This window comes from Oncorhynchus mykiss, chromosome 30, assembly GCF_013265735.2.
Source record: "Oncorhynchus mykiss isolate Arlee chromosome 30, USDA_OmykA_1.1, whole genome shotgun sequence".
Lineage (NCBI taxonomy): Eukaryota > Metazoa > Chordata > Actinopteri > Salmoniformes > Salmonidae > Oncorhynchus > Oncorhynchus mykiss.
In genome coordinates this window covers 18,330,831-18,354,899 of record NC_050570.1, presented here as the reverse complement: position 1 = coordinate 18,354,899, position 24,069 = coordinate 18,330,831, and the positions used below count along the sequence as shown (strand labels likewise).

Genomic DNA, 24,069 nt, shown 5'->3' with positions numbered 1-24,069 from the left:
TCTAGTGATATCTGTCATAAGCAGCCTGCAGTAAGCTAGTTCACAGATATAGGTCCAGGAAAAAGGATTTAAATATTCAGTGATATACATTATATACTGTATTCAGGGATATTGCCCGACAATATCCTGTATATTTTCAGTCAGGTCTAGAAGGCTCAGTAGATATAGTTAGTGATAACAGTCTACAGAAGGCTAGTTCTATATATTCAGTCAGGTCTAGAAGGCTCAGTATATATAGTTAGTGATAACGGCCTACAGAAGGCTAGTTCTATATATCCAGTCAGGTCTAGAAGGCTCAGTAGATATAGTTAGTGATAACGGCCTACAGAAGGCTAGTTCTATATATTCAGTCAGGTCTAGAAGGCTCAGTATATATAGTTAGTGATAACGGCCTACAGAAGGCTAGTTCTATATATCCAGTCAGGTCTAGAAGGCTCAGTAGATATAGTTAGTGATAACGGCCTACAGAAGGCTAGTTATATATATTCAGTCAGGTCTAGAAGGCTCAGTATATATAGTTAGTGATAACGGCCTACAGAAGGCTAGTTCTATATATCCAGTCAGGTCTAGAAGGCTCAGTAGATATAGTTAGTGATAACGGCCTACAGAAAGCTAGTTCTATATATCCAGTCAGGTCTAGAAGGCTCAGTAGATATAGTTTAGTGATAACGGCCTACAGAAGGCTAGTTATATATATCCAGTCAGGTCTAGAAGGCTCAGTAGATATAGTTAGTGATAACGGCCTACAGAAGGCTAGTTATATATATCCAGTCAGGTCTAGAAGGCTCAGTAGATATAGTTAGTGATAACGGCCTACAGAAGGCTAGTTCTATATATTCAGTCAGGTCTAGAATGCTCAGTATATATAGTTAGTGATAACGGCCTACAGAAGGCTAGTTCTATATATTCAGTCAGGTCTAGAAGGCTCAGTAGATATAGTTAGTGATAACGGCCTACAGAAGGCTAGTTCTATATATTCAGTCAGGTCTAGAAGGCTCAGTATATATAGTTAGTGATAACGGCCTACAGAAGGCTAGTTCTATATATTCAGTCAGGTCTAGAAGGCTCAGTAGATATAGTTAGTGATAACGGCCTACAGAAGGCTAGTTCTATATATTCAGTCAGGTCTAGAAGGCTCAGTAGATATACAGTGCCTTTGGAAGGTATTCACACCCCTTGACTTTTTCCATGTTGTTGTGCTACAGCCTGAATTTAAAATGGATTGAATTGAGATTGTGTCATTGGCCTACACACAGAACCCCATAATGTCAAAGTGGAATTATGTTTTTTTTTATGTTTACAAATGAATAAAAAATTAAGAGTAAAAATGTGTCTCTTAATAAGTTGCATGGAGTCACTCTGTGTGCAATAATAGTGTTTAACATGATTTTTGAATCAGTATCTCTCTACCCCACACCAGTAGAGGCTCCGCAGAGGAGGAAGGAGAGGACCATCTCCAGCGAATTTCTATTTGTATTTTTTTTAGATATTTTTTTTTAGATAAAACTACTAAATATATTCACATGTCACCAAATCATAGATTAAAACAATGTTTTGCTATGAGGTTCTATAGTACCCTCAGCAGCACCCTGTAGGGTAGCACCATGGTGTAGCCAGAGGACAGCTAGCTTCTGTCCACCTCATTGTACTTTGACTTCAATACAAAACCTAGGAGGCTCATGGTTCTCACCCCCTTCCGTAGACTTGCACAGTAATTATGGTGACTTCCAGAGGATGTCCTCCAACCTAGCAGAGCTCTTGCAGCATGAACTGACATGTCCACCCAATCAAAGGATCAGAAAATGAACCTAGTACTGAAAGCATAAAGTACAGCTAGCACTGCAGTGCATACAATGTGGTGAGTAGTTGACTCAAAGAGAGAGAAAATAGTTGAACAGTTTTAAACAAATTAATTTCTTCCAAAATTAAGGAGAAGCGCTAGAGAGAGAGCTAGCTATATTTGGTTCTTGTATTTTTGTATCTTTCACTTAGCTAGTGAATTCAGCTAGCTAGTTTAGCCTACTCAAACACCTGGCTCAAACAGAGAGGGATGCTATGTTAGCTAGCTGGTTATAGCTATCCAACACTGGAACTCTTTCAAGTCAACGTGACAATGGTGTAGGCTGTGTGTAGCGGATAGCGGTCATGATATGAAGGTTTGGCTTGGAAAGTTTTTTGTTTGTTTTTTTTGCCTGGTCACAGACAGCTGATGTGTTGTGCACTGAAGTGCAAAATGAAAAGGTGAGAGGAGGAGAGCCCGTAGATAATTACGAGAAGGAATTATATATATAAATACAGTACAACGAGCAAAGTGGTCATACTGTTTCTATGTGACTGCTATGAAAGTGAACTGTGTTTGCGTGTGATCAGGGGTGTATTCATTCTTAAACACAACGAAACAGGGATAAACATACCTGAATTTGTCCAATAGATGCTCTCATTTGCAACTGTTAGACTAATGATTACACCCTAGATCAGCTAGATCACAGGAGACTTCTGAGGGGAGAACTGCTCATAATAACGAAACGGCGCAAATGGAATGGCATCAAACACATGGAAACCATGTGTTTGATGTATTTGACACCATTCCACTTGTTCTGTTCCCAGCCATTACCACAAACCCGTTCTCCCCAATTAAGGTGCCATCAACCTCCTGTGAGCTAGATGCCGGCACGAGTGTGCAAAGCAATATTGAAAGTTTTACTGTCTGTCACCTTGTTTACTAAAAATGATCTCGACCTGTGTTGTAAACTTTCATTCATAGGCTAGGTTGTAGCAACATCATGATGGTTACAGGGAAAATGTATCATGTAAGTAGCCTAACCTATCAATGTTACATTGAACTGGGTGAATGGAATATGAATGACAGTCATCCATTATGGTGTAATAGAAGTAAGGCCATGCTCATAAAAAAAATATTAATCCTCCCTCATCTTAAACGGCACCGACTGCCACTGCCCAACAAATGCAATTATCTGGTTATCAGTGAATTTCGAACACAGATCCATCCCCATGACCAGGGAGGTTTTCCAATGCCTCACAAAGAACAGCACCTATTGGTAGATGGGTACAAAAAAATACATTGAATATCCCTTTGAGCATGGTGAAGTTATTAACTACACTTTGGATGCTGTATCAATACACCCAGTCACTACAAATATACAGGCTTCCTTTCTAACTAATTTGCCGGAGCAGAAGGAAACAGCTCAGGGATTTCACCATGAGGCCAATGGTGACTAAAACAATTACAGAGTTTAATGCCTGTGATAGGAGAAAACTGAGGAAGGATCAACAACATTGTAGTAACTCCACAATGGAAGCTTGTACAGAATTTAAAAAATGACTGACATTGGATACAAGTATAGACTCAGAGCTAGAAAATTGTATATCATACAATGCAGTTGAGGAATAATGGGAAATTAATTCTGCTTTGAAAGTTAATAAACTTAACCCCACTTCTGAGAAAATGGCCCTTGAAATATTTGGTACACCTACTGGAGAGCTGGCAAAGAAGTTAACTTTATGTCCTGAATACAAAGCATTATGTTTGGGGCAAATCCAACACAACACCTCACTGAGTACCACTTTCATCTTTTCAAGCATGGAGGTGGCTGCGTCATGTTATGGGTATGGTAGCCATCGGCAAGGACTAGTTCTTTTTTTAAATACAAATAAATGGAATAGAGCTAAGCACAGGTCAAATCCTAGAGGAAAACCTGACTCAATCTGCATTCCAACAGACACTGGGAGACAGCTTCTAGCAGGCCAAATACACACTGGAGTTGCTTACCAAGACAACATTGCACGTTGTCTAGCAATAATCAACAACCAACTTAACAGAGCTTGAAGAATTAAAAAAATAATAATGTGCAAATATTGTCCAATCCAGGTGTGCAAAGCTCTTAGAGACATCCCAGAAAGATTCACAGCTGTAATCACTGCCAACAGTGATTCTAACATGTATTGTTGACTCAGGGGTGTGAATACTTATGTAGACATTTCAAAAAAAAACTTTGTTATTGTGTGTAGACTGGTGAGAGACAAAAAATATATTTTGAATTCAGGCTATAACACAACAACATGTGTAATAAGTCAGGAGGTATGAATACTTTCTGAAGGCACTGTAGGTAGTGATTACTGCCTACGGAAGGCTGGGGGTGTGGGTGATGTTTTTAGAGTTGCTCTGCTCTATCCCCAGTAGACTCCTAAGGACAGATGAAGCAGCTGGCATGCCTTCCTGTTCCATCTGTGTGTGTGTGTGTGTGTGTGTGTGTGTGTGTGTGTGTGTGTGTGTGTGTGTGTGTGTGTGTGTGTGTGTGTGTGTGTGTGTGTGTGTGTGTGTGTGTGTGTGTGTGTGTGTGTGTGTGTGTGTGTGTGTGTGTGTGTGTGTGTGTGTGTGTGTGTGTGTGTGTGTGTGTGTGAGCAAGAGCATTAGAGACCGAGAAAGTGAGAGGGTTTTATAAAAAGTGTGTGAGTGTGTGCTCTAGCATCTGCATAATATGAATGTGTGTTTGTTCGCTCATGCCTAATTACCGCTAGCTATGTGCTCAGACAGCCCAGTGCATGTTTATATGTAGTTCATATTAATTCACATCCTCCTCTGGTTGTGCTTGGCTGGCGTTATGACCTGAATCCAGAGGTGTGTGTGTAACAGACCTCATTTAGGGAGGGAGGGAGATTCCCAGGGAGCTAGTCTTTTAGCATAATGGGTTTGTCACTCGATCAAAAGGCATCTGAATAGCTGCACACGCCCTGCTGGGTGTTTGTGTGTGAGCCCATCTGTGTGTATGTGTACGTGTGTGAATGCATCTGTGTGTATGTGTACGTGTGTGAATGCATCTGTGTGTGTGTGTGTCTACAGGTGTGTGCACATGCAAGCCTGTTTATATATGCGTGTGAGACTGAAAGCATAAACAAATGTCTGTGTTTGCCTGCGTGTGTGTGCCAGTATGTTACTGCGTTTGTACGGTATGGTACACTCCTTTGTTGTGTGTGTACTACCACAGTGTATATGTGTGTGTGCTTCCACATTGTGTGTATGTATCTTTTCTATATATATATATATATATGTGTGTGTGTGTGTGTGTGTGTGTGTGTGTGTGTGTGTGTGTGTGTGTGTGGCCAGTGTACGGGCCTAGCGGTGTACTGTATAATTGCTTTGTGGTGGACAGGAGTTTAAAGCTGAAGCAGTCTGTCAGGCCAAGCTGGTAAGTTGGCAGTGTGTGAATATGAATGTCAGAGTAATGGGTAAGCACATTACTGTATATTGCTGGGGAGCCTAGGAGAGATATTGTTAAAAACTCTGGGACCCAGGCAGAAATTTGTCTGCAGGACTGCATTTTTACAGATACCCTATAAAGGCCTCTCTGTCTGCTTAAGAGCCTGTGTGTGTGTGTGTGTGTGTGTGTGTGTGTGTGTGTGTGTGTGTGTGTGTGTGTGTGTGTGTGTGTGTGTGTGTGTGCGTGTGCGTGTGTGTGTGTTGGTTTAACTATCCTTGTGGGGACCAGATGTACCCATAAGGATATTAAAACAAAGTGGAGACATTTAGCTATTTTAGGTTTAGGGTTACAATTAGGGTTAGGTTTAGTTTTAGGGTTACAATTAGGATTAGGTTTAGTTTTAGGGTTAAAGTTAGGTTTAGGGTTACAATTAGGGTTAGGTTTAGTTTTAGGGTTAAAGTTAGGTTTAGGGTTACAATTAGGGTTAGGTTTAGTTTTAGGGTTAAAGTTAGGTTTAGGGTTACAATTAGGGTTAGGTTTAGTTTTAGGGTTAAAGTTAGGTTTAGGGTTACAATTAGGGTTAGGTTTAGTTTTAGGGTTAAAGTTAGGTTTAGTTTTAGGGTTAAAGTTAGGTTTAGGGAAAATAGGATTTTGAATGGAAATAAATGTTTTGGTCCCCACAAGGATAACTGTTTGTTGGTTCTCACTCTGTGAGTCTGCTTACATATAGCACCAATCAACAGTTTGGACACACCTACTCATTCAAGGGTTTTCCTGCATTGTAGAATAATAGTGAAGACATCAAAACTATGAAATAACACAAATGGAATTATGTAGTAACCAAAAAAGTGTTGAACAAATAAAAATATATGAAATATTTCAGATTCTTCTTCTTCTTCTTGCCTTGATGACGGCTTTGCAAACTCTTGGCATTCTCTCAACCAGCTTCATGAGGAATGCTTTTCCAACAGTCTTCAAGGAGTTCCCGCATATGCTGAGCACTTCTTGGCTGCTTTTTCTTCACTCTGCGTTCCAACTCATCCCAAACCAGGTCAGGTGATTGTGGAGGCCAGGTCAAATGATGCAACACCATGACTCTCCTTCTTGGTCAAATAGCCCTTACACAGCCTGGAGGTGTGTTGGGTCATTGTCCTGTTGAAAAACAAATTATAGTCTCACTAAACGCAAACCAGATGGGATGGCGTATTGCTGCAGAATGCTGTGGTAGCCATGCTGCTTAAGTGTGCCTTGAATTCTAAATAAATCCCTGATGGTGTACCCAGCAAAGCCTCCCCCACACCCTCACACCTCCTCCTCCATTCTACACTGTGGGAACCACACATGCAGAGATAATCCGTTCACCTACTCTGCTTCTCACAAAGACACGGCAGTTGGAACCAAAGATCGCAAATTTGGACTGATCAGACCAAAGGACAGATTTCCACCGGTCTAATGTCCTTTGCTTGTCTTTCTTGGCCCAAGCAAGTCTCTTCTAAGTATTGGTGTCCTTTAGTAGTGGTTTCTTTGCAGCAATTTGACGATGAAGGCCTGATTCAAGCAGTCTCCTCTGAACAGTTGATGTTGAGATGTCTGTTACTTGAACTCTGTGAAGCATTTATTTGGGCTGCAATCTGAGGTGCAGTTAACTCTAATGAACTTATCCTCTGCAGCAGAGGTAACTTTGGTTCTTCCTTTCCTGTGGCAGTCTTCATGAGAGCCAGTTTCATCATAGCGCTTGATGGTTTTTGCCACTGCACTTGAAAAAACTTTGAAAGTTCTTGAAATATTCCTGATTGACTGACCTTCATGTATTAAAGTAATGATGGATTGTCATTTCTATTTTCTTACAGTATTTGAGCTATTATTGCCATAATACGGACTTGGTCTTTTACCAAATAGGACTATCTTCTGTGTATCCCCCTACCTTGTCACAACACAACTGATTGGCTCAAACACATTAAGAAGGAAAGAAATCCCACAAATTATATTTGAACAAGGCACACCTGTTAATTGAAATGCATTCCAGGTGACTACCTCATGAAGCTGGCTGACAGAATGCCAAGAGTGTGCAAAGCTGTCATCAAGGCAAAGGGCGGCTACTTTTAAAAATCTCATATAAAATATTTTCTGATTGTTCAACACTTTTTTGGTTACTACATGATTACATATGTGTTATTTCATAGTTTTGATGTCTTCACTGTTATTCTACAATGTAGAAAATAGTAAAATAGTATGTTTGCTTTACTGCTCCCCTTTTCTCTTTCCCTCTGTGTGTTTCTCTTCCTCCTCTTCCCGAATAGAGGGTCCATCAATCAGAGAGGATGGAAGGGGGGCTGCTGGCTCAGCGCCAGGAAGAGGGACTGCCCAGAGGGGAGGAAAAGTGGGAGGGAGAGAGAGAGGAAGGGGGGGGGGGGGGGGGGGGGGGGGGGTTGTGAACAGGATGAGGAGAGAAAGAGACCAACTGCACAGAGGAAAGAGAAAGATAGACAGAGAGTCTAAGTGCACAGAGAGAAAGAGTGAGAGAAAGAATAGGTGAGGGAGAAAGAGATCAGTTATTTTATTAATCTGTGGCTGTGACCACAACCAGTGGCTCGTTAGTGCATCATTGGTCACTAATATTTGTCTTAAAGTGTTTGCAGAGAGAGGAGAGCAGTTCCATTACATGCTGACTACACTACGCGCGTGCATTGCAAAATAAATGTACACATACATGTTATTCAATCATTGCACCCACACTGCTCACGCGCCAACGAGAGTCTGCGTTGCCAAGCGCTAAAACAGAAGTCAGTTCTATTTGTGACGCTGAATGCGTGGTCAGCCTCCCATGGTTTATAGAAGCAGATACCCACATGCCATCTCATTGGTTATATCCACGGGTGATTGAAAGATGAACTGCGGGCGGTCGGTAGTGGTAATACACCTTATTATGAAAGTAGATGCCAATCGCTATATAAAGTCCAAAGAAGAAAAAGAAAACGTTTTGGTTAACCTTTTAATGTGTGGATTAATTGTCGGAGTAGAGGACCTTGTGCATTTCAGGTAAAATAACAACTCAACATTTATATCCCAGGACAAATGAGCTAGCAACAGCAAGCTAGCTAAATAGGACAAATTAGCTAGCAACTGCAAGCTAAATTGCCATAAATGTTTAATTTATTTTCGACCTGTCCCCAAATTAATAGAATTGGTTCAGAGTTTGATTTGATATTTCAACCTGTGTGTCGGGATCGCGTTTTGAGTCGGGACAAAATCAATTTGCTCACGATGGCGCAGACCCATGTCCTGTCTGGGCATGGTGTTTGGCAGCAGGGGGAGGGAGATAAGGCTAGACTTAGGCTGGCTGACCGGGATCTCAATTCAATTCAAGGGCTTTATTGTCATGGGAAACATATGTTAACATTGCCAAGCAAGTGAAGTAGATCATTTTTATTGTTTATTTCACTTTTAATTATTAACAGTAAACATTACACTCACAGAAGTTCCAAAATAATAAAGACATTTCAAATGTCATTATGTCTAAATACAGTGTTGTAACAATGTGCAAATAGTTAAAGTACAAAAGGGACGATTACTGAACATAAATATGGGTTGTATTTACAATGGTGTTTGTTCTTCACTGGTTGCCCTTTTCTTGTGGCAACAGGTCACAAATCTTTCTGCTGTGATGGCACACTTGTATTTCACCCAGTAGATATGATTTCCCCCTCTCTCTCTCTCTCTCTCTCTCTCTCTCTCTCTCTCTCTGGTACTACAGGGCTGAGGGGGCTGGGGGGACTCCTGCTAAACACACATGTAGGCGCACAAGCATACACTGAGATGCACTGAGATGCATTGCAGTCAGGAAACACAAACACATAAAATGAAATACTCACACACATGCACAAGAACACACCCACACACACTCTCATCCACCTCTTCTCTCTAAAGCTGACCAGCACAGCCACACAGGGGCTCAGGGAAAGACTCAGCTGGCATTGCCCAAATGAGCACCCCCCCCCCCCCCCCCCCCCCCACCACCCCCACTCAAATCACATTACATTTCACAAAGCTTTATTAGCAAAGCATTTGCATTGTGTTATAAAGTAAATACTCCAGAAAAGCTTACTGCAGCTTGTCTATGTCATACTGAGGATCCACTTGCGTTAGTTTCAGAGTCTCAGTAATGACTCTTGTGTTTCAGCTCACTGTGTTAATTGTGACTCTGAAACATATCTGATGATTGGCGAGCACGCTGAGTGTATATGTGTGCGCGCATGCGTACCTGCGTGCGTGTGTGTGTGTATGTGCATGCGTTCGCGTTTGTGTCCGCCTCAGGCAGTGATTGACTGGTGTGCTCCACAGCCTCCAGAGGACTGGGTCCTTGTCCTCCCTCTCATCCATCCATCTTCTCTTCCTCCCTCATTTTGTAAGAATTTAGGGTGATTTGCTGCTCTGTTTAAAATGCAGCTTAACATAGACTGACATTATCTCTCCTCTCCTCCACATTTCTCTCCTCCTCATCTCATCCCCCCTCTGCCAGACAAAGAGACAGCAGTGTTCTGTCGGCAGATTATTTATCCTCAGGTGTTTATTGACCAGCTCTCTCTTCTTCCTTTGTATCCATCCACCCATTCATCCATCCCTCTATTCACAGCCCTGCCAAAACTCCCTTACATGCTGACTAGACTGGGCGTGTGCGTCCGCCGTCGCGCGCATGTTGATTTTGTCCATCCACACCAGACGCGATCAGGACACGCAGGTTGAAATATCAAAACGAACTCTGAACCAACTATACTAATTTAGGGATAGGTCGAAACACTTTAAACATTCATGGACATTCAGCTAGCTTGCCGTTGCTAGCTAATTTCTCCTGGGATATAAACATTGGGTTGTTATTTTATCTGAAACGCACAAGGTACTTTTTTCCGAGATCTTTGTAGAATTTTGACCCATTTTGAGTCACACAAAGTCGTGTGTTCTCTACTCCAACAATTAATCCACAGATAAAGGGAATATTTTGTCAGTTTCTAGTAATCTCTCCTCCTTCAGGCTTCTTCTTCTGTGGACTTTATATGGTGGTTGGCAACCAACTTTAAGGTGCATTACCACCACCAACTGGACTAGAGTGTGGAGTGTGGACCTCAGTTCATCTTTCAATCAGGCCGGAGCCTCCCGCCTGTCCGGCGCTGCCGGAGTCTCCCGTCCATTCGGGACCCATTTCTAGGGTCTCCAGTCCGAGGTCGGCGGCGAGGGTCACCGTGTTTAAAAGGCCACGGAGGAGGACAATGAGGCGGAGAAAAACTGTGAGCCGCCAGAGCCGCCACCGCGGACAGACGCCCACCCAGACCCTCCCCTATAGGTTCAGGTTTTGCGGCCGGAGTCAGCACCTTTGGGGGGGGGGGGTACTGTCACGTTCTGATCTTTATTTCCTTTGTTTTGTCTTTATTTAGTATGGTCAGGGCGTGAGTTGGGGTGGGCAGTCTATGTGTGTTTTTCTATGTTGGGGTTTTGAGTTCAGCCTAGTATGGTTCTCAATCAGAGGCAGGTGTCGTTAGTTGTCTCTGATTGAGAATCATACTTAGGTAGCCTGGGTTTCACTTTTGAGTTGTGGGTGTTTGTTTTCCGTGTTTGTGTTTGTTGCCACACGGTACTATTTCGGTTTCGTTCGTTTCACGTTTATTGTTTTGTAGTGTTCAGTTTATGTCTTTAAATAAACGTTATGGACACTTACCACGCTGCGCATTGGTCCTCCGATCCTTCTCGCTACTCCTCCTCAGAAGAGGAGGAAGAATGCCGTTACAACATGTGTGTTTGTCTTGGTCTTATCCCGTGTAAATAGCTGGTCTTTTTCGTATATATCTTAATCTCACTTTCTATCTACGAACTAAATATACTTTCCTGCACCCAATGTGGTACGGATCTGCTATTTTTATTCCTTATAACTGGAACTTCCATCAGGAGCTTGCCAGCTAACTAGCTACTAGTCTTTGTTAGTCACAGCTAGCTGTCTTCGCCTTTTTCTCGGTCACCAGCCAGCCTTAGCTCGGACAATACCTGCCAGTCAGCATAGCGCGATGTCAACCCAGAGCTTCTCTCTACCACATCACTGGATTCCTGCCGCTCTGGATCGTTACACCGGATCATCGCAGCTAGCTAGCTGCAAAAGAGTGGCTACTGTTAGCTTACTCCTCTGTCCAGAAGCAAGCACCAGCTAGCCTTGAGCTATCCTTGAGCTAGACCCATATACCAGCTAATTCTAGGGCTACAATAACACCCTTGCCCGTTGGCCTGGAACCTTTATTGTCGACACGGAGCGAAGAAACAAAATAAGATGCTTGTTGACACATAGTTTGGATGATATTATTGAATAACAACATGCATGTGTAATGCGTAATGCGAGCGGTGTGGTCAGCATGTTATGCACTCTTTTGGCAGAGAAAGTCCATGTTATTGCTGACAACTGGCCTAAGCTGGAGAAAGAGAGGGAGAGTGAAAGGGATGAAGGAGAAGAAGCCGTGCTGATCTCTGTTTGTAGCAGGCTGCCAAGACTTTTGTCTGACAGATCCAGGATCAGTTGCAGTCATGGTTGGCTCGTCAACAACTAAATTATTAGTTTCTCTGTCTAAATAAAATAAAATAACATTTTATTCTTCACATGTTTGGAAACAACAGGTGTGGACTAACAGTGAAATGCTTACATACAGGCCCTTCCCAACAATGCAGATAGAAAGAAAATAGAGAAGTAATAGAAAAGTAAAACAAGTCATAATAAAAGTCATAATAAATACACAATGAGTAATGATAACTTGGCTATGTACAAGGGGCACTAGTACTGAGTTGATGTGCAGGGGTAAGAGGTAATTGAGGTAGATACAGTTTGTACACATAACTAAGAATTAAGCAACATATAGTAAACAGTAGCAGCAGCGTATGTGATTAGTAAAAAAAATAAGTTTGTGCAAAAGGGTCAATGCAGATATTCCGAGTAGATATTGGTTAACTATTTAACTAACTATTTAGCAGCCGTATGGCTTGGGGGTAGAAGCCTTCCCAGAAGAGTGGGGGCTGTTATAGCAACAGAGGGGGAACTCTCTTATTAATGCCCATGATCTTGGAATGAGATGTTCGACGAGCAGGTGTCCACATACCTTTTGTCATGTTGTGTATATTTAAAACCAAATACTTTTATATTTCTACTCAAGTAGTATTTTACTGGGTGACATTTACTTGAGTAATGTTCAATGAAAGTACTTTTACTCAAGTATGATAATTGGGTACTTTTTCCACTATGGAGTCCACGATCAGCTTCTTTGTCTTGCTGACGTTGAGGGAGTGGTTGTTTTCCTGGCACCACACTGCCAGGTTACCTTGGCGTTCTTGGGCACAGGGACTATGGTGGTCTGCTTGAAACATGTAGGTATTACAGACTGGGTCAGGGAGAGGTTGAAAATGTCAGTGAAGGCACTTGGCTGCTGGTCAGCGCATACTCTGAGTACGTGCCCTGGTAATCAGTCTCACCCTGCGTCCTTGTGAATGTTAACCTGTTTAAAGGTCTTACTCACATCGGCCACGGAGAGAGTGATCACACAGTCGTCCGGGAACAGCTGGTGCTCTCACGCATGGTTCAGTGTTGCTTGCCTCGAAGCGGGCATTGAAGGCATTTAGCTCTTCTGGTAGGCTTGCGTCACTGGGCAGCTCGCGGCTGGGTTTCCCTCTGTAGTCCGTGATAGTTTGCAAGCCCTGCCACATTCGACGAGTGTCAGAGCCGATGTAGTAGGATCTGATCTTAGTCCTGTATTGACAGTTTGCCTGTTCGATGGTTCGACATAGAGCTTGGCAGGATTTCTTATTACCACCCGTGTTAGTGTCCAGCTCTTTGAAAGTAACAGCTCTAGCCTTTAGCCTGTAACCCATGGTTTCTGGTTGGGATATGTACGTACGGTCACATGACGCATGACGGAACATATTCCAGTCTGTGCTAGCGAAACAGTACTGTAGTTTAGCATCCGCTTCATACCACTTCCGTATTGAGTGCATCACTGGTACTTCCTGTTTGAGTTTTTGCGTGTAAGCAGGAATCAGGAGGATAGAGTTATGGTCAGATTTGACCAATGGAGAACGAGGGAGAGCTTTGTATGCGTCTCTGTCTGTGTCTAGCTACATGTATTACTGTTGCACAGCATCAATACAGTTTATTGTAGACACAGTCCAGTGAAAATAAACCCCCTCTGTCTCAAGGCCAATAGGAGAGTCCCTGTTCCCTGTTCCCTCTTCCCTTTCTCTCTTCTGACTATTTCACGTCCTCTCTCTCCCTTTCACCACGCACACACACACACACACACACACACACACACACACACACACACACACACACACACACACACACACACACTATATAATTAGCTAGGTCTTCTCTACCCTTTGAACAGAGCGATGTATCTATCAGAGAGCTGTGTTGTATAATTTGGCCTGTATTGAGATGGGACAGGCTGGCAGTGTGTGTGTATAAATAAGCTCCTGTCAGTCAGTGTAGAGGGGGTGTCAGGACTTCCTGTGTCCTCTAATCTCGTTTGTCTCCCTTTGTGTGTCAGAAACATGTGTTAGATTGGAGGGATGGAGGACACACAAATAGACAACCATCACGGAGGGAGGCAGGCAGGGATGCAGGCAGGGGAGGGAGGATAGAGAGAGATGAAGGAAGGAAAAGGATGAATAGGGTAATAATGGCTCAGTGGGAAAGCTGTTAAAGAGGGTGAGAACGCCTGAGTGAAGAAGAGAACATAATGAGTCTCAGGGCAGAAATAGGTGAGGCATGTAGTGTGTGTGTGCATAGACGTGTGTGTGCATGCTCATTTGTACATTTTCCTTTGTACCATATGTCGTGTGTGTTGCCACATTAGTGCTTTTCTGTGTGTGTGTGTGTGTGCGTGCATGCGTGTGTATATGTGTGTGTATGTAGAATAGACAACAATTCAATGTCCTCGACTCCTCACGTCTAGAGAGAGAATTTTCAATGGGCCAAGGCGAGCTAGAGAAAATGTATGAAAGAATGGCATTGAATGCAGTGAGGAAAGGGAGAGACCTGCATGAGAAACTGGAGTCTAATAACATAGCTGGCCTTTCAAAGCTTCTCTCTTCCACTTTCTCTCTTCCGGTCTCATACTCTTTCTCTATTATTTTTCTCTCTCATTCACTTGTGGTAGGCTGGGTTTGAAACCAGGTCACCTGCATGCCACATGACTGTTAGTCCGCTGATCTAAAGCCAAGGTATGAGCTTGAGGAGCTCAGTTGTTACCGAACTACCTCCATCACGTTTACTAACCGGATTTGCCTCAATGAAATGATCTAACTTTGATAACTGTATGAGATGGTATGGACAAAGTGTCTGTACTTTCATTGATGTATGTGTTTGTTGCTCCTGCTGCTTCCCCGAAGAAAATTACCCTGATGGCCCAAGGGGCATGAATAATGTTGTGCTATATTACCTTGTATGAAACATAAGATGAGACTGAAGTGTGTGTGTGTGTGTGTGTGTTGCAGGCGGAGATTGTGAAGCGTCTCAGTGCCATCTGTGCTCAGATCATCCCCTTCCTATCTCAGGAGGTAAGAATCACTGACACACACACACACACACACCTGGCTGCACTGGCTTTATAATACATTGTTTGTTTTTGTGTGTGTGTCCGGTGACAAGTGTGTGTCCACTGAAGGGAAGGTCACAGAGCTGGCGACTGTTTTACATTGATCAATACTGCCTCTGTGTGTGTATGCTCACTTGTGTGTGTGTGTTTACGCAGTGTGTGTGTGTGTGTGTGTACATTTGAATGAGTAAATAAGTGTAGGTTTGGGTCGTTTGAGTGTGTAGTCCTGCTGCGTACGTTTGTGTGGGTATGTGACTTTTTTTCCATGTGGGTGTCTGGTAGCTCAATCAGTGCATACATTAGTACTGCATGTGCATACAGTATGTTTTCTTCAGCGAGTGTTTGTTGTGATATTTGTATTATGTGAACAGTATGTGACAAACGGTGTGTTTGTGAATGAGATTACAAAACATATGTCAGGTACAATATAAGTATGTGGACACCTCCTCGTCGAACATCTCATTCCAAATTCATGGGTATTAATATTGAGTTGGTTCCCCCTTTGCTGCTATAACAGCCTCCACTCCTCTGGGAAGGCTTTCCACTAGATGTTGGAACATTGCTGCAGGGACTTGCTTCCATTCAGCCACAAGAGCATTAGTGAGGTCAGGCACTGAAGTTGGGCGTTTAGGCCTGGCTCACTGTCGGTGTTCCAATTCAGGCCAAAGGTGGTCGATGGGGTTGAGGTCAGGGCTCTGTGCGGGCCAGTCAAGTCCTTCCACACCGATCTCGACAAACCATTTCTGTATGGAGCTCGCTTTGTGCACAGGGGCATTGTCATGCTGAAACAGGAGAGGGCCTTCCCCAAACTGTTGCCACAAAGTTGGAAGCACAGAATCGTCTAGAATGTCATTGTATGCTGTACCATTAAGATTTCCCCTCACTGGAACTAAGGGGCCTAGCCAAAACATGAAAAACAGCCCCAGATCATTATTCCTCCTCCACCAAACTTTACAGTTGGCACCATGCATTTGGGCAGGTAGCGTTCTCCTGGCAATCGCCAAACCCAGATTTGTCTGTCGGACTGCCAGATGGCGAAGGGTGATTCATCACTCCAGAGAACGCGTTTCCACTGCTCCAGAGTCCAATGGTGGTGAGCTTTACACCACTCCAGCCGACGCTTGGCATTGTGCATGGTGATCTTAGGCTTGTGTGCGGCTGCTCGGCCATGGAAACCCATTTCATGAAGCTACCGACTAACAGTTCTTGTGCTGACGTTGCTTCAGGACATACGATTTTTATGCGCTAGGTTGGTTCAGCACTCGGCGGTCCCGTTCGGTGAGCTTGTGAGGCCTACCACTTCGCGGCTAAGCCGTTGTTGCTCCTAGAAGTTTCCACTTCACAATAACCGCACTTACAGTTGACCAGGGCAGCTCTAGTAGGGCAGAAATTTGACAAACTGACTTGTTGGAAAGGTGGCATCCTATGATGGTGCCACGTTGAAAGTCACTGAGCTCTTCAATAAGGCCATTCTACTACCACCAATGTTTGTCTATGGAGATTGCATGGCTGTGTGTTCGATTTTATACACCTGTCAGCCACGGGTATTGCTGAAATTTCCAAATCCACTAATTTGAAGGGGTGTCCACATACTATTGTTTATACAGTGGCTTGCGAAAGTATTAACCCACCTTGGCATTTTTCCTATTTTGTTGCCTTTACAACCTAGATTTACACAACATGCCTACCACTTTGAAGATACAAATTATGTTTTATTGTGAAACAAACAAGAAGTAAGACAAAAAAAAAGTCTCTATAACCTTGGACACATCTAGCCACTGGGATTTTTGCCCATTCTTCAAGGCAAAACTGCTCAAGCTTCTTCAAGTTGAATGGGTTCTACTGGTGTACAGCAATCTTTAAGTCATACCACAGATTCTCAATTGGGTTGAGGTCTGTGCTTTGACTAGGCCATTCCAAGACATTTAAATGTTTCCCCTTAAACCACTCGAGTGTTGCTTTAGCAGTATTCTTAGGGTCATTGTCCTACTGGAAGGTGAACCTCCATCCCAGTCTCAAATCTCTGGAAGACTGAAACGGTTTCCCTCAAGAATGTCTCTGTATTTAGCGCCATCCATTCCTTAAATTTTGACCAGTTTCCCATTCCCTGCTGATGGAAAAACATCCCCACAGCATGATGCTGCCACCACCATGCTTCACTGTGGGGATGGAGATCTCGGGGTGATGAGAGGTGTTGGATTTGTGCCAGACATAGCGTTTTCCTTGATGGCTAAACAGCTCAATTTTAGTCTCATCTAACCAGAGTACCTTCTTCCATATGTTTGGGGAGTCTCCCACATGCCTTTTGGTGAACACCAAACATGTTTGCCTATTTCTTTCTGCAATGGCTTTTTTTCTGGACACTCTTAGGTAAAGCCCAGCTCTGTGGAGTGTATGGCTTAAAGTGGTCCTATGGACAGATACTCCAATCTCCGCTGTGGAGATCTTTGCAGCTCCTTCTGGGTTATCTTTGGTCTCTTTGTTGCCTCTCTGATTAATGCCCTCCTTGCCTGGTCTGTGAATTTTGGTGGGAGATCCTCTCTTGGCAGGTTTGTTGTGGTGTGGTATTTTGAAACAAGTTATTTTTTTCACTTCACCAATTTGGACTATTTTGTGTATGTCCATTACATGAAATCCAAATAAAAATATATTTTGATTACAGGTTGTAATGCAACAAAATAGGAAAAATGCCAAGGGGATGAATACTTTTTCAAGGCACTGTATATAGTGTATGTCTATGTGTTATGAGAAGCACACAGCGGGATAAATAACCTGTGTGTGTGTGTGTGTGTGTGTGTGTGTGTGTGTGTGTGTGTGTGTGTGTGTGTGTGTGTGTGTGTGTGTAGCATCAACAGCAGGTGGTCCAGGCAGTGGAGAGGGCCAAACAGGTCACTATGGCCGAACTCAACGCCATCATTGGGGTGAGTCACCTCTGGTCACCATGACAACCCTCACACCCCCAACAGCGACACTATCAACATCAACACACACACACACAAAGACACAGTCTACAGGGGCATGCACACCTCTATCTCTGCAGTGTTTAAAGTGCCGGGGTGTAAGTAGAGTGTAATGTGATCAGAGCTCCGACAAGCTCTCACTGTAACACACACACACACACACACACACACACACACACACACACACACACTAAAATAAGCTGTAATAAGACCCAAGGAAAATAGCCTCTCTTTATCTGTCTGTACCCCCCCTCCTCTCCTCTCCCTCCACATCCCATATATTTTTCCCCCCTTTGTTTTGTTCTCTCCTTCTGCCCCACTCTTTCTCTTTCTCTCTCTTCCTGTTGCGCTATCTTTTCTCTATTCCTCCTTCTCCCGATCTATCTCCCTCCTCCTGTCCTCCCTCTCTTTCTACCTGTGTTATCTCTCTCCCTCCCTGTGTCCTCTCTCTCTCTCTCTCTCTCTCTCTCTCGCTCTCCCTGTCCCCTCTTGCTCTCCCTGTCCCCTCTCTCTCTCTCGCTTGCTCTCGCTCGCTCTCTCTCTCTCTCTCTCTCTCTCTCTCTCTCTCTCTCTCCCCCTGTCCTCCTTCTCCCCCTGCCCTGTCTCCCTGGTGTACAGCAGCAGCAGCTCCAGCATCTGTCTCACCACACCCCAGGCATTCCCCTGACTCCCCACCCATCAGGCCTCTCTCTGGGGGGAGGTTCAGGTCTGCTTGCCCTTACTGGAGCCATGGGGGTCTCAGCCCACCTGGCCTCCAAGGATGAACGCAACCACCTGGACCCTGAGCACCTAAGAGGTACTACTCACTGACTGACCTCCACGTGAAGGACACTGGTGAAGAACTGTTGTACTGAAATGTGTCAGCTTTTGATACAAAATAACCACTTGGTTGAACTTTTGTTGAACTCAAAGGGTGGCGGAATATTTTGAGGAACAGCGCTCATTAAACATTGAACAACTAACAAATGGCATTATGTTGCCTGCAAGGCTGTATTGATGGAGGGTGACTAGATGTTAAACTTGTAGGAACCTGGTGCAGAAAAAGAATGAGAGAGAGACTGAGCAGACAGATGAGTGCTGAATGAATGAACGGGAAGACAGAAAGCATTGTGTCTCTGAGGAGTGGAGACCGAGACGGAGAGGGCAGCACTGCAGATTGGAAACATGTACAATACAAAGCTTGTGTTTTTATTGCACTGGGACAGGCCTTTTTCAGGTTGACCTTGGCATGCTGTGGGGCTGTTGTTATTATTATCTATGCTGACGTCAATCCCCTCTACCCCTTCCCCCTCTACCCCTCTACTGCTCCTTCCCTCTTTCTGTTCCCTTCACAGAGGCTGCGCCAAGCAGGGTAAGTAACCCCAACGTGTGTGTCCGTTCGCGTGTGTGTGTGTGACTGTGAGACCCTCTTTAAAGAGGACCTCTAAAAGGGTCTGTTTTGTTGGAGAGTTTCCATTAATATAACCAGCACCTAGGTTAGCATAGCTAGTACAACAGTAGAACAGTTATGTTGTTCCTTAACTCAGGCCCAATGGTAGGTTTGCAAAGAGAGGGTTTTTATGTAAAGTATCACAAGACATGTAGCGGCCATTTTGAGTACTTCAAATTATCACAGGTGTCTGTAATTATCTCTGGCCCTCTCTCTGGCCTATATGAAATAATTAAATAACTAATGACAAAGCTGTTAAACATGATCCTAAATGTAAACCATCAACTTAGTGAATACCATTAGTGTTTGATATGAGGGTTTCAGCTTGAATATTTTATACACACTTATTTATTTCACTATGTTAATATGTCTTTGTTGTCGATGTTTTGGCATCAAACTGGTGGCAGTTATGAAAAAAAAGACAGTAGTTGGATGAGTTGTAATGTTAATTGAAAATAATGGCATTGTTGATTAGATGCTTTATTCATTAATTAGCCAATTTTTCTCTTGAACCATATGGTTTATATATTTGAAACTCATGGACAATATGGACACAGATATAAAAAATGAAAACTATATATATGAATATATCATTTTTATTCAAATATTTTTATTTAGAATATAAATTATCAAGGGGCCTCCAGAGTGACTTCACAAAATAGATGGCATCATGAGGGAGGAAAAGTATGTGGATATATTATATCAACATCTTAAGGCATCAATCAGGAAGTTAAAGTTTGATCGCAGTGCTAGCTGTGCCACTAGAGATCCTAGTTCGAGTCCGAGCTCTGTCACAGCCGGCCGTGACCGGGAGACCCATGGGGCGGCGCACAATTGTCCCAGCATCGTCCGAGTTAGGGGAGGGTTTGGCCAGCAGGGATGTTCTTGTCCCATCGTGCTCTACCGACTCCTGTGGCATAGCTAAATGATACATATGACCATCTTAAAACAATTCCATGTCAGCTTATTAACCCCCCCCAAATATGGATGGCGGAAGGGAGGGAGGATGGAGAGATGCATATCAATTGCTATTTGTTAAGTTGTGCTTATGTGATTTTTTTTTTAAATGGAGAGGAAGAAAGAAAAAGCAAGGGAAAGAGCGGGAGAGAAGATAGGGAGGGACAGGTGGAGGAGAAGACTGGGAGTTTGTTGAGAAAACTGTGGTTCTTTGTGTTCTGGTCTCGTCCGTCCAACCAGCTTCCTGTCTGTGTCCTCCACAGTTCAAAAGAACAGAACGTTCCATAGGAGTCAACCGATGAAAGAGAATAGAGTTAGCCCACATAGACCCCAGAAATAATACTCCACTTTGATGTTTTATTCCTCTGTTATGGTGATCACACCATGCTCTTTCTAGTATAAATAGCCAGAAAATTGGCTTCTTGTAAAATGATCAGAGTCATATTTGAGAGTCATATGAGCTTTTCCGTGTCAGGGAGAAAGTTAATACACTTTTAATGTGTTGTTTGATTGCATTTTCTGTATGACTTACCTGTTGTGTGTCAGCTCTTTTTTATTTGATATGTGTGTGTGTGCAGAGTAAGTCTGTGTCGTCGACAGACAGCCAGCAAGTGGAGGAGCGCCAGGGCCCGTCGGGGGGGTACTCCTCCTCCCAGGGAGGGGGCGACGCTAAGAGGAGGCGCTGTGATGACAAGGAGCCCCTCCCACCTCACTACGTACGTATGCCATTCAATTAAACCTGCACTGCAGTATTAACACTGGATCAGCCCCAAGTCTCTGACATCACAGGTCAACCAGAGGTCACAGTCATTCTGCTAGTCAAATATGTGTTTAGCTTGGAAGGGTAAGACATGCAATGGCCAAAATAGATTACCCTAGTGAACATGATCTCTCTCTCTGTGGAGTGAGTATTCTGATTGACATAGCTCCTCAATGAGAACTGCCTTAAATATCACATCAGTGTAGCTTCTCGTGAAGGGAGATGTTGTGTTTTTAAAACAGGCTGGACAGGGAGCTCTGTTGATCATCCGCCTCTCTGTACTACATGATGTAATGGTTGTTTTTCTCCCAGCTCCGGTCTGTCTATGTCCAGGATGTTTTTCTCCTAGCTTCGGTCTGTCTACATCCAGGACGTTTTTCTCCTAGCTCCAATCTGTCTACATCCAGGATGTTTTTCTCCTAGCTCCGGTCTGTCTACATCCAGGATGTTTTTCTCCTAGCTCCAATCTGTCTACATCCAGGATGTTTTTCTCCTAGCTCCGATCTGTCTACATCCAGGATGTTTTTCTCCTAGCTCCGGTCTGTCTACATCCAGGTTGTTTTTCTCCTAGCTCCGGTCTGTCTACGTCCAGGATGTTTTTCTCCTAGCTCCGGTCTGTCTACATCCAGGATGTTTTTCTCCTAGCTCCAGTCTGTCTACATCCAGGATGTTTTTCTCCTAGCTCCAGTCTGTCTACATCCAGGATGTTTTTCTCCTAGCTCCAGTCTATCTACATCCAGGATGTTTTTCTCCTAGCTCCAGTCTGTCTACATCCAGGATGTTTTTCTCCTAGCTCCGGTCTGTCTATGTCCAGGATGTTTTTCTCCTAGCTCCATTCTGTCTACATCCAGGATGTTTTTCTCCCAGCTCTGGTCTGTCTTCGTACAATATGTTTTTTTGTCCTAGCTCTGGTCTGTCTATGTTTAGGAATAGGTCTCCTCTCCAACATGGCCCTGATCTGGCTCAATATAATTAGGGGGTGATGCCACTCCACTGTGATGTCAATAGGAATATCAGGCCACGATCACATCAACGCACTGTTGCCATGGTGATTAAGTGCCATCGCTGTCACCACTATTCCCAGAGAGAGAGGGGGAGAAGAAGAGAGGAAGGGAGAGAGAGGAATAAAGTAGTAATATGGCCAAACAGACAGAGAAAGGGAGGGAGGGGTGGGCATATCTGTGTATGCGTGTAGTGTGTGTGTTAGTCTGTGTGTACGGCTGACAGAGGGAAGGTGTGAAGGGTGGGCAATGTTGTTTACGTGAGAGAGAGTGTGCACCTGACATTCTCTCCTCTGTGTCTCTTAGGACAGTGATGGGGACAAGAGTGAGGATAACCTGGTGGTTGATGTCTCTAATGAAGTAAGAATAACCAAGTCATAGGTAGACACAGATCTTGGATGAGCTTACCCTCTCCCAATTCTAACCAAACCCGTTAGAGGGAAAAGGCTAAACTGGCCTTAGATCAGCACCTACTACATGCAATGTCATCTGACCCCATGTAACTGCTAATGGAAAACGATTCAAATGTTTAAGATACAAGTGCATCAGGCCTCCCGAGTGGCGTGGTGGTCTAAGGCACTGCATCTCAGTGCTAGCTGTGCCACTATCCTGGTTCAAGATCCTGGTTCGAGTCCAGGCTCTGTCACAGCCGGCCGCGACCGGGAGACCCATGGGGCGGCGCACAATTGGCCCAGCGTCGTCCGGGATAGGGGAGGGTTTGGCCAGCAGGGATGTCCTTGTCCCATCGTGCTCTAGCGACTCCTGTGCCGGGTCAGGCGCATGCACGCTGACATGGTCACGAGGTGTGCGGTGTTTCCTCTGACACATTGGTGTGACTGGCTTCCGGGTTAAGCGGGCATTGTGTCAAGAAGCAGTGCTGCTTGGATGGATTGTGAGGACAAACGGCTTTCAACCTTCGCCTCTCCCGAGTCCGTATGGGAGTTGCAGCTCTTTCCAAAGTCAAGACAGAACTTAATTGACTGATAAGACCGAGAGCAGAATTTGCTATCCATCGAGTTCGACTCAACCATTACTTCCATTGTAATCTTCACCGTCATTTACCAACAAGCTATGCAGGAATGATCAATTAGCTGATATAGCAACTATTGAATTACTATCAGAACCCAAATTAATCAAAGATTATCCCGCTTCTATAAAGAATTGTACACCTCTGATTGTAAATCCACACAATGTCAGACTAAGGCCTTTCTAAAATAATTAAGAACTCCTCTTCTCTCAACAGAGGAAGCCGCCTCGCTGGGACCCAAATCTCTCTCAATGAACTCAAAAGGACATTGGGTAGAATGAATAAAGGAAAATTGCCTGTACGGGATTCCCCCTTAAGGTCTATGTAAAATGTGGGAATCAATTTGGTCCACTATTGCTTGAAATGATTAACACAGCCGTTCACAAAGGTTCATTTGGGAGATGTGAATACACCACTATTTTAGCTTAAAAAAATAAAGGATGCTACCCCGTGTTCTCACTATCGCTCCCTATCTTGATAAACACAGATATCAAACCGTTTTCCAAAATGTTGTCCCGTCTTGAGACTTCCTTACCCAAAGTGGGTTTGTTAAAAAATGTTTATTCTCAGACAACCTCCGTCGAATATTACATCTCTTAAATGCTTCATCAGAACCTTGGGCTGTTTTATCTCCTGTTGCAGAAAATGCTTTTTGATAGACTAGAATGGTCATATCTCTGGTCTGTCTTCGAACAAATGGGAATTGGCCTCCAATTTCATTAATATGATTAAAACACTAAATATGCCAATCCCTCAGCCGTAGATATTATAGGCAATATCTGCTCTGATCATTCAAAATCACAATAAGCAATAGACAAGGTGATCTGATTTCTCCTTTGTTATTTGTTTACCAATTTCCCTGATCACTTCATCTCATTATACGTGGACAATATTTTACTATATCTAGATATTGTATCTCAATCACTCCCAAATGCATTGAAGATCATCGATAAATTCAGCTTCATCTCAAGTTATTAAATTAATCGACCCAAATCTGCCTTACTTCCTCTCAAGACCCAGATGGAGGACTCCATCTCTGCTTTTGGAATCCCAATAATTTCCCATTTTAAATATTTGGGTGTAATAGATTTTCTTC

At 43.6% G+C, this 24,069-nt stretch overlaps 1 protein-coding gene across 6 annotated transcripts in view; it reads left to right on the top strand.

Annotated features, from left to right (window-relative positions):
* Nucleotides 1-24,069, top strand: part of LOC110521464 (transducin-like enhancer protein 4) — an 83,519-nt gene that overhangs the window by 37,656 nt on the left and 21,794 nt on the right. For 4 of the 6 annotated variants that reach the window (XM_036968876.1, XM_036968878.1, XM_036968875.1 and 1 more), the window contains 6 exons: nucleotides 14,739-14,801; nucleotides 17,686-17,760; nucleotides 18,418-18,595; nucleotides 19,134-19,150; nucleotides 20,764-20,901; nucleotides 22,253-22,306. In XM_036968876.1, coding sequence (XP_036824771.1) covers nucleotides 14,739-14,801; nucleotides 17,686-17,760; nucleotides 18,418-18,595; nucleotides 19,134-19,150; nucleotides 20,764-20,901; nucleotides 22,253-22,306 — 525 coding nt within the window. The remainder of the gene's footprint in view (nucleotides 1-14,738; nucleotides 14,802-17,685; nucleotides 17,761-18,417; nucleotides 18,596-19,133; nucleotides 19,151-20,763; nucleotides 20,902-22,252; nucleotides 22,307-24,069) is intronic. The other 2 variants (XM_036968874.1, XM_036968877.1) reach the window with 2 other exon arrangements.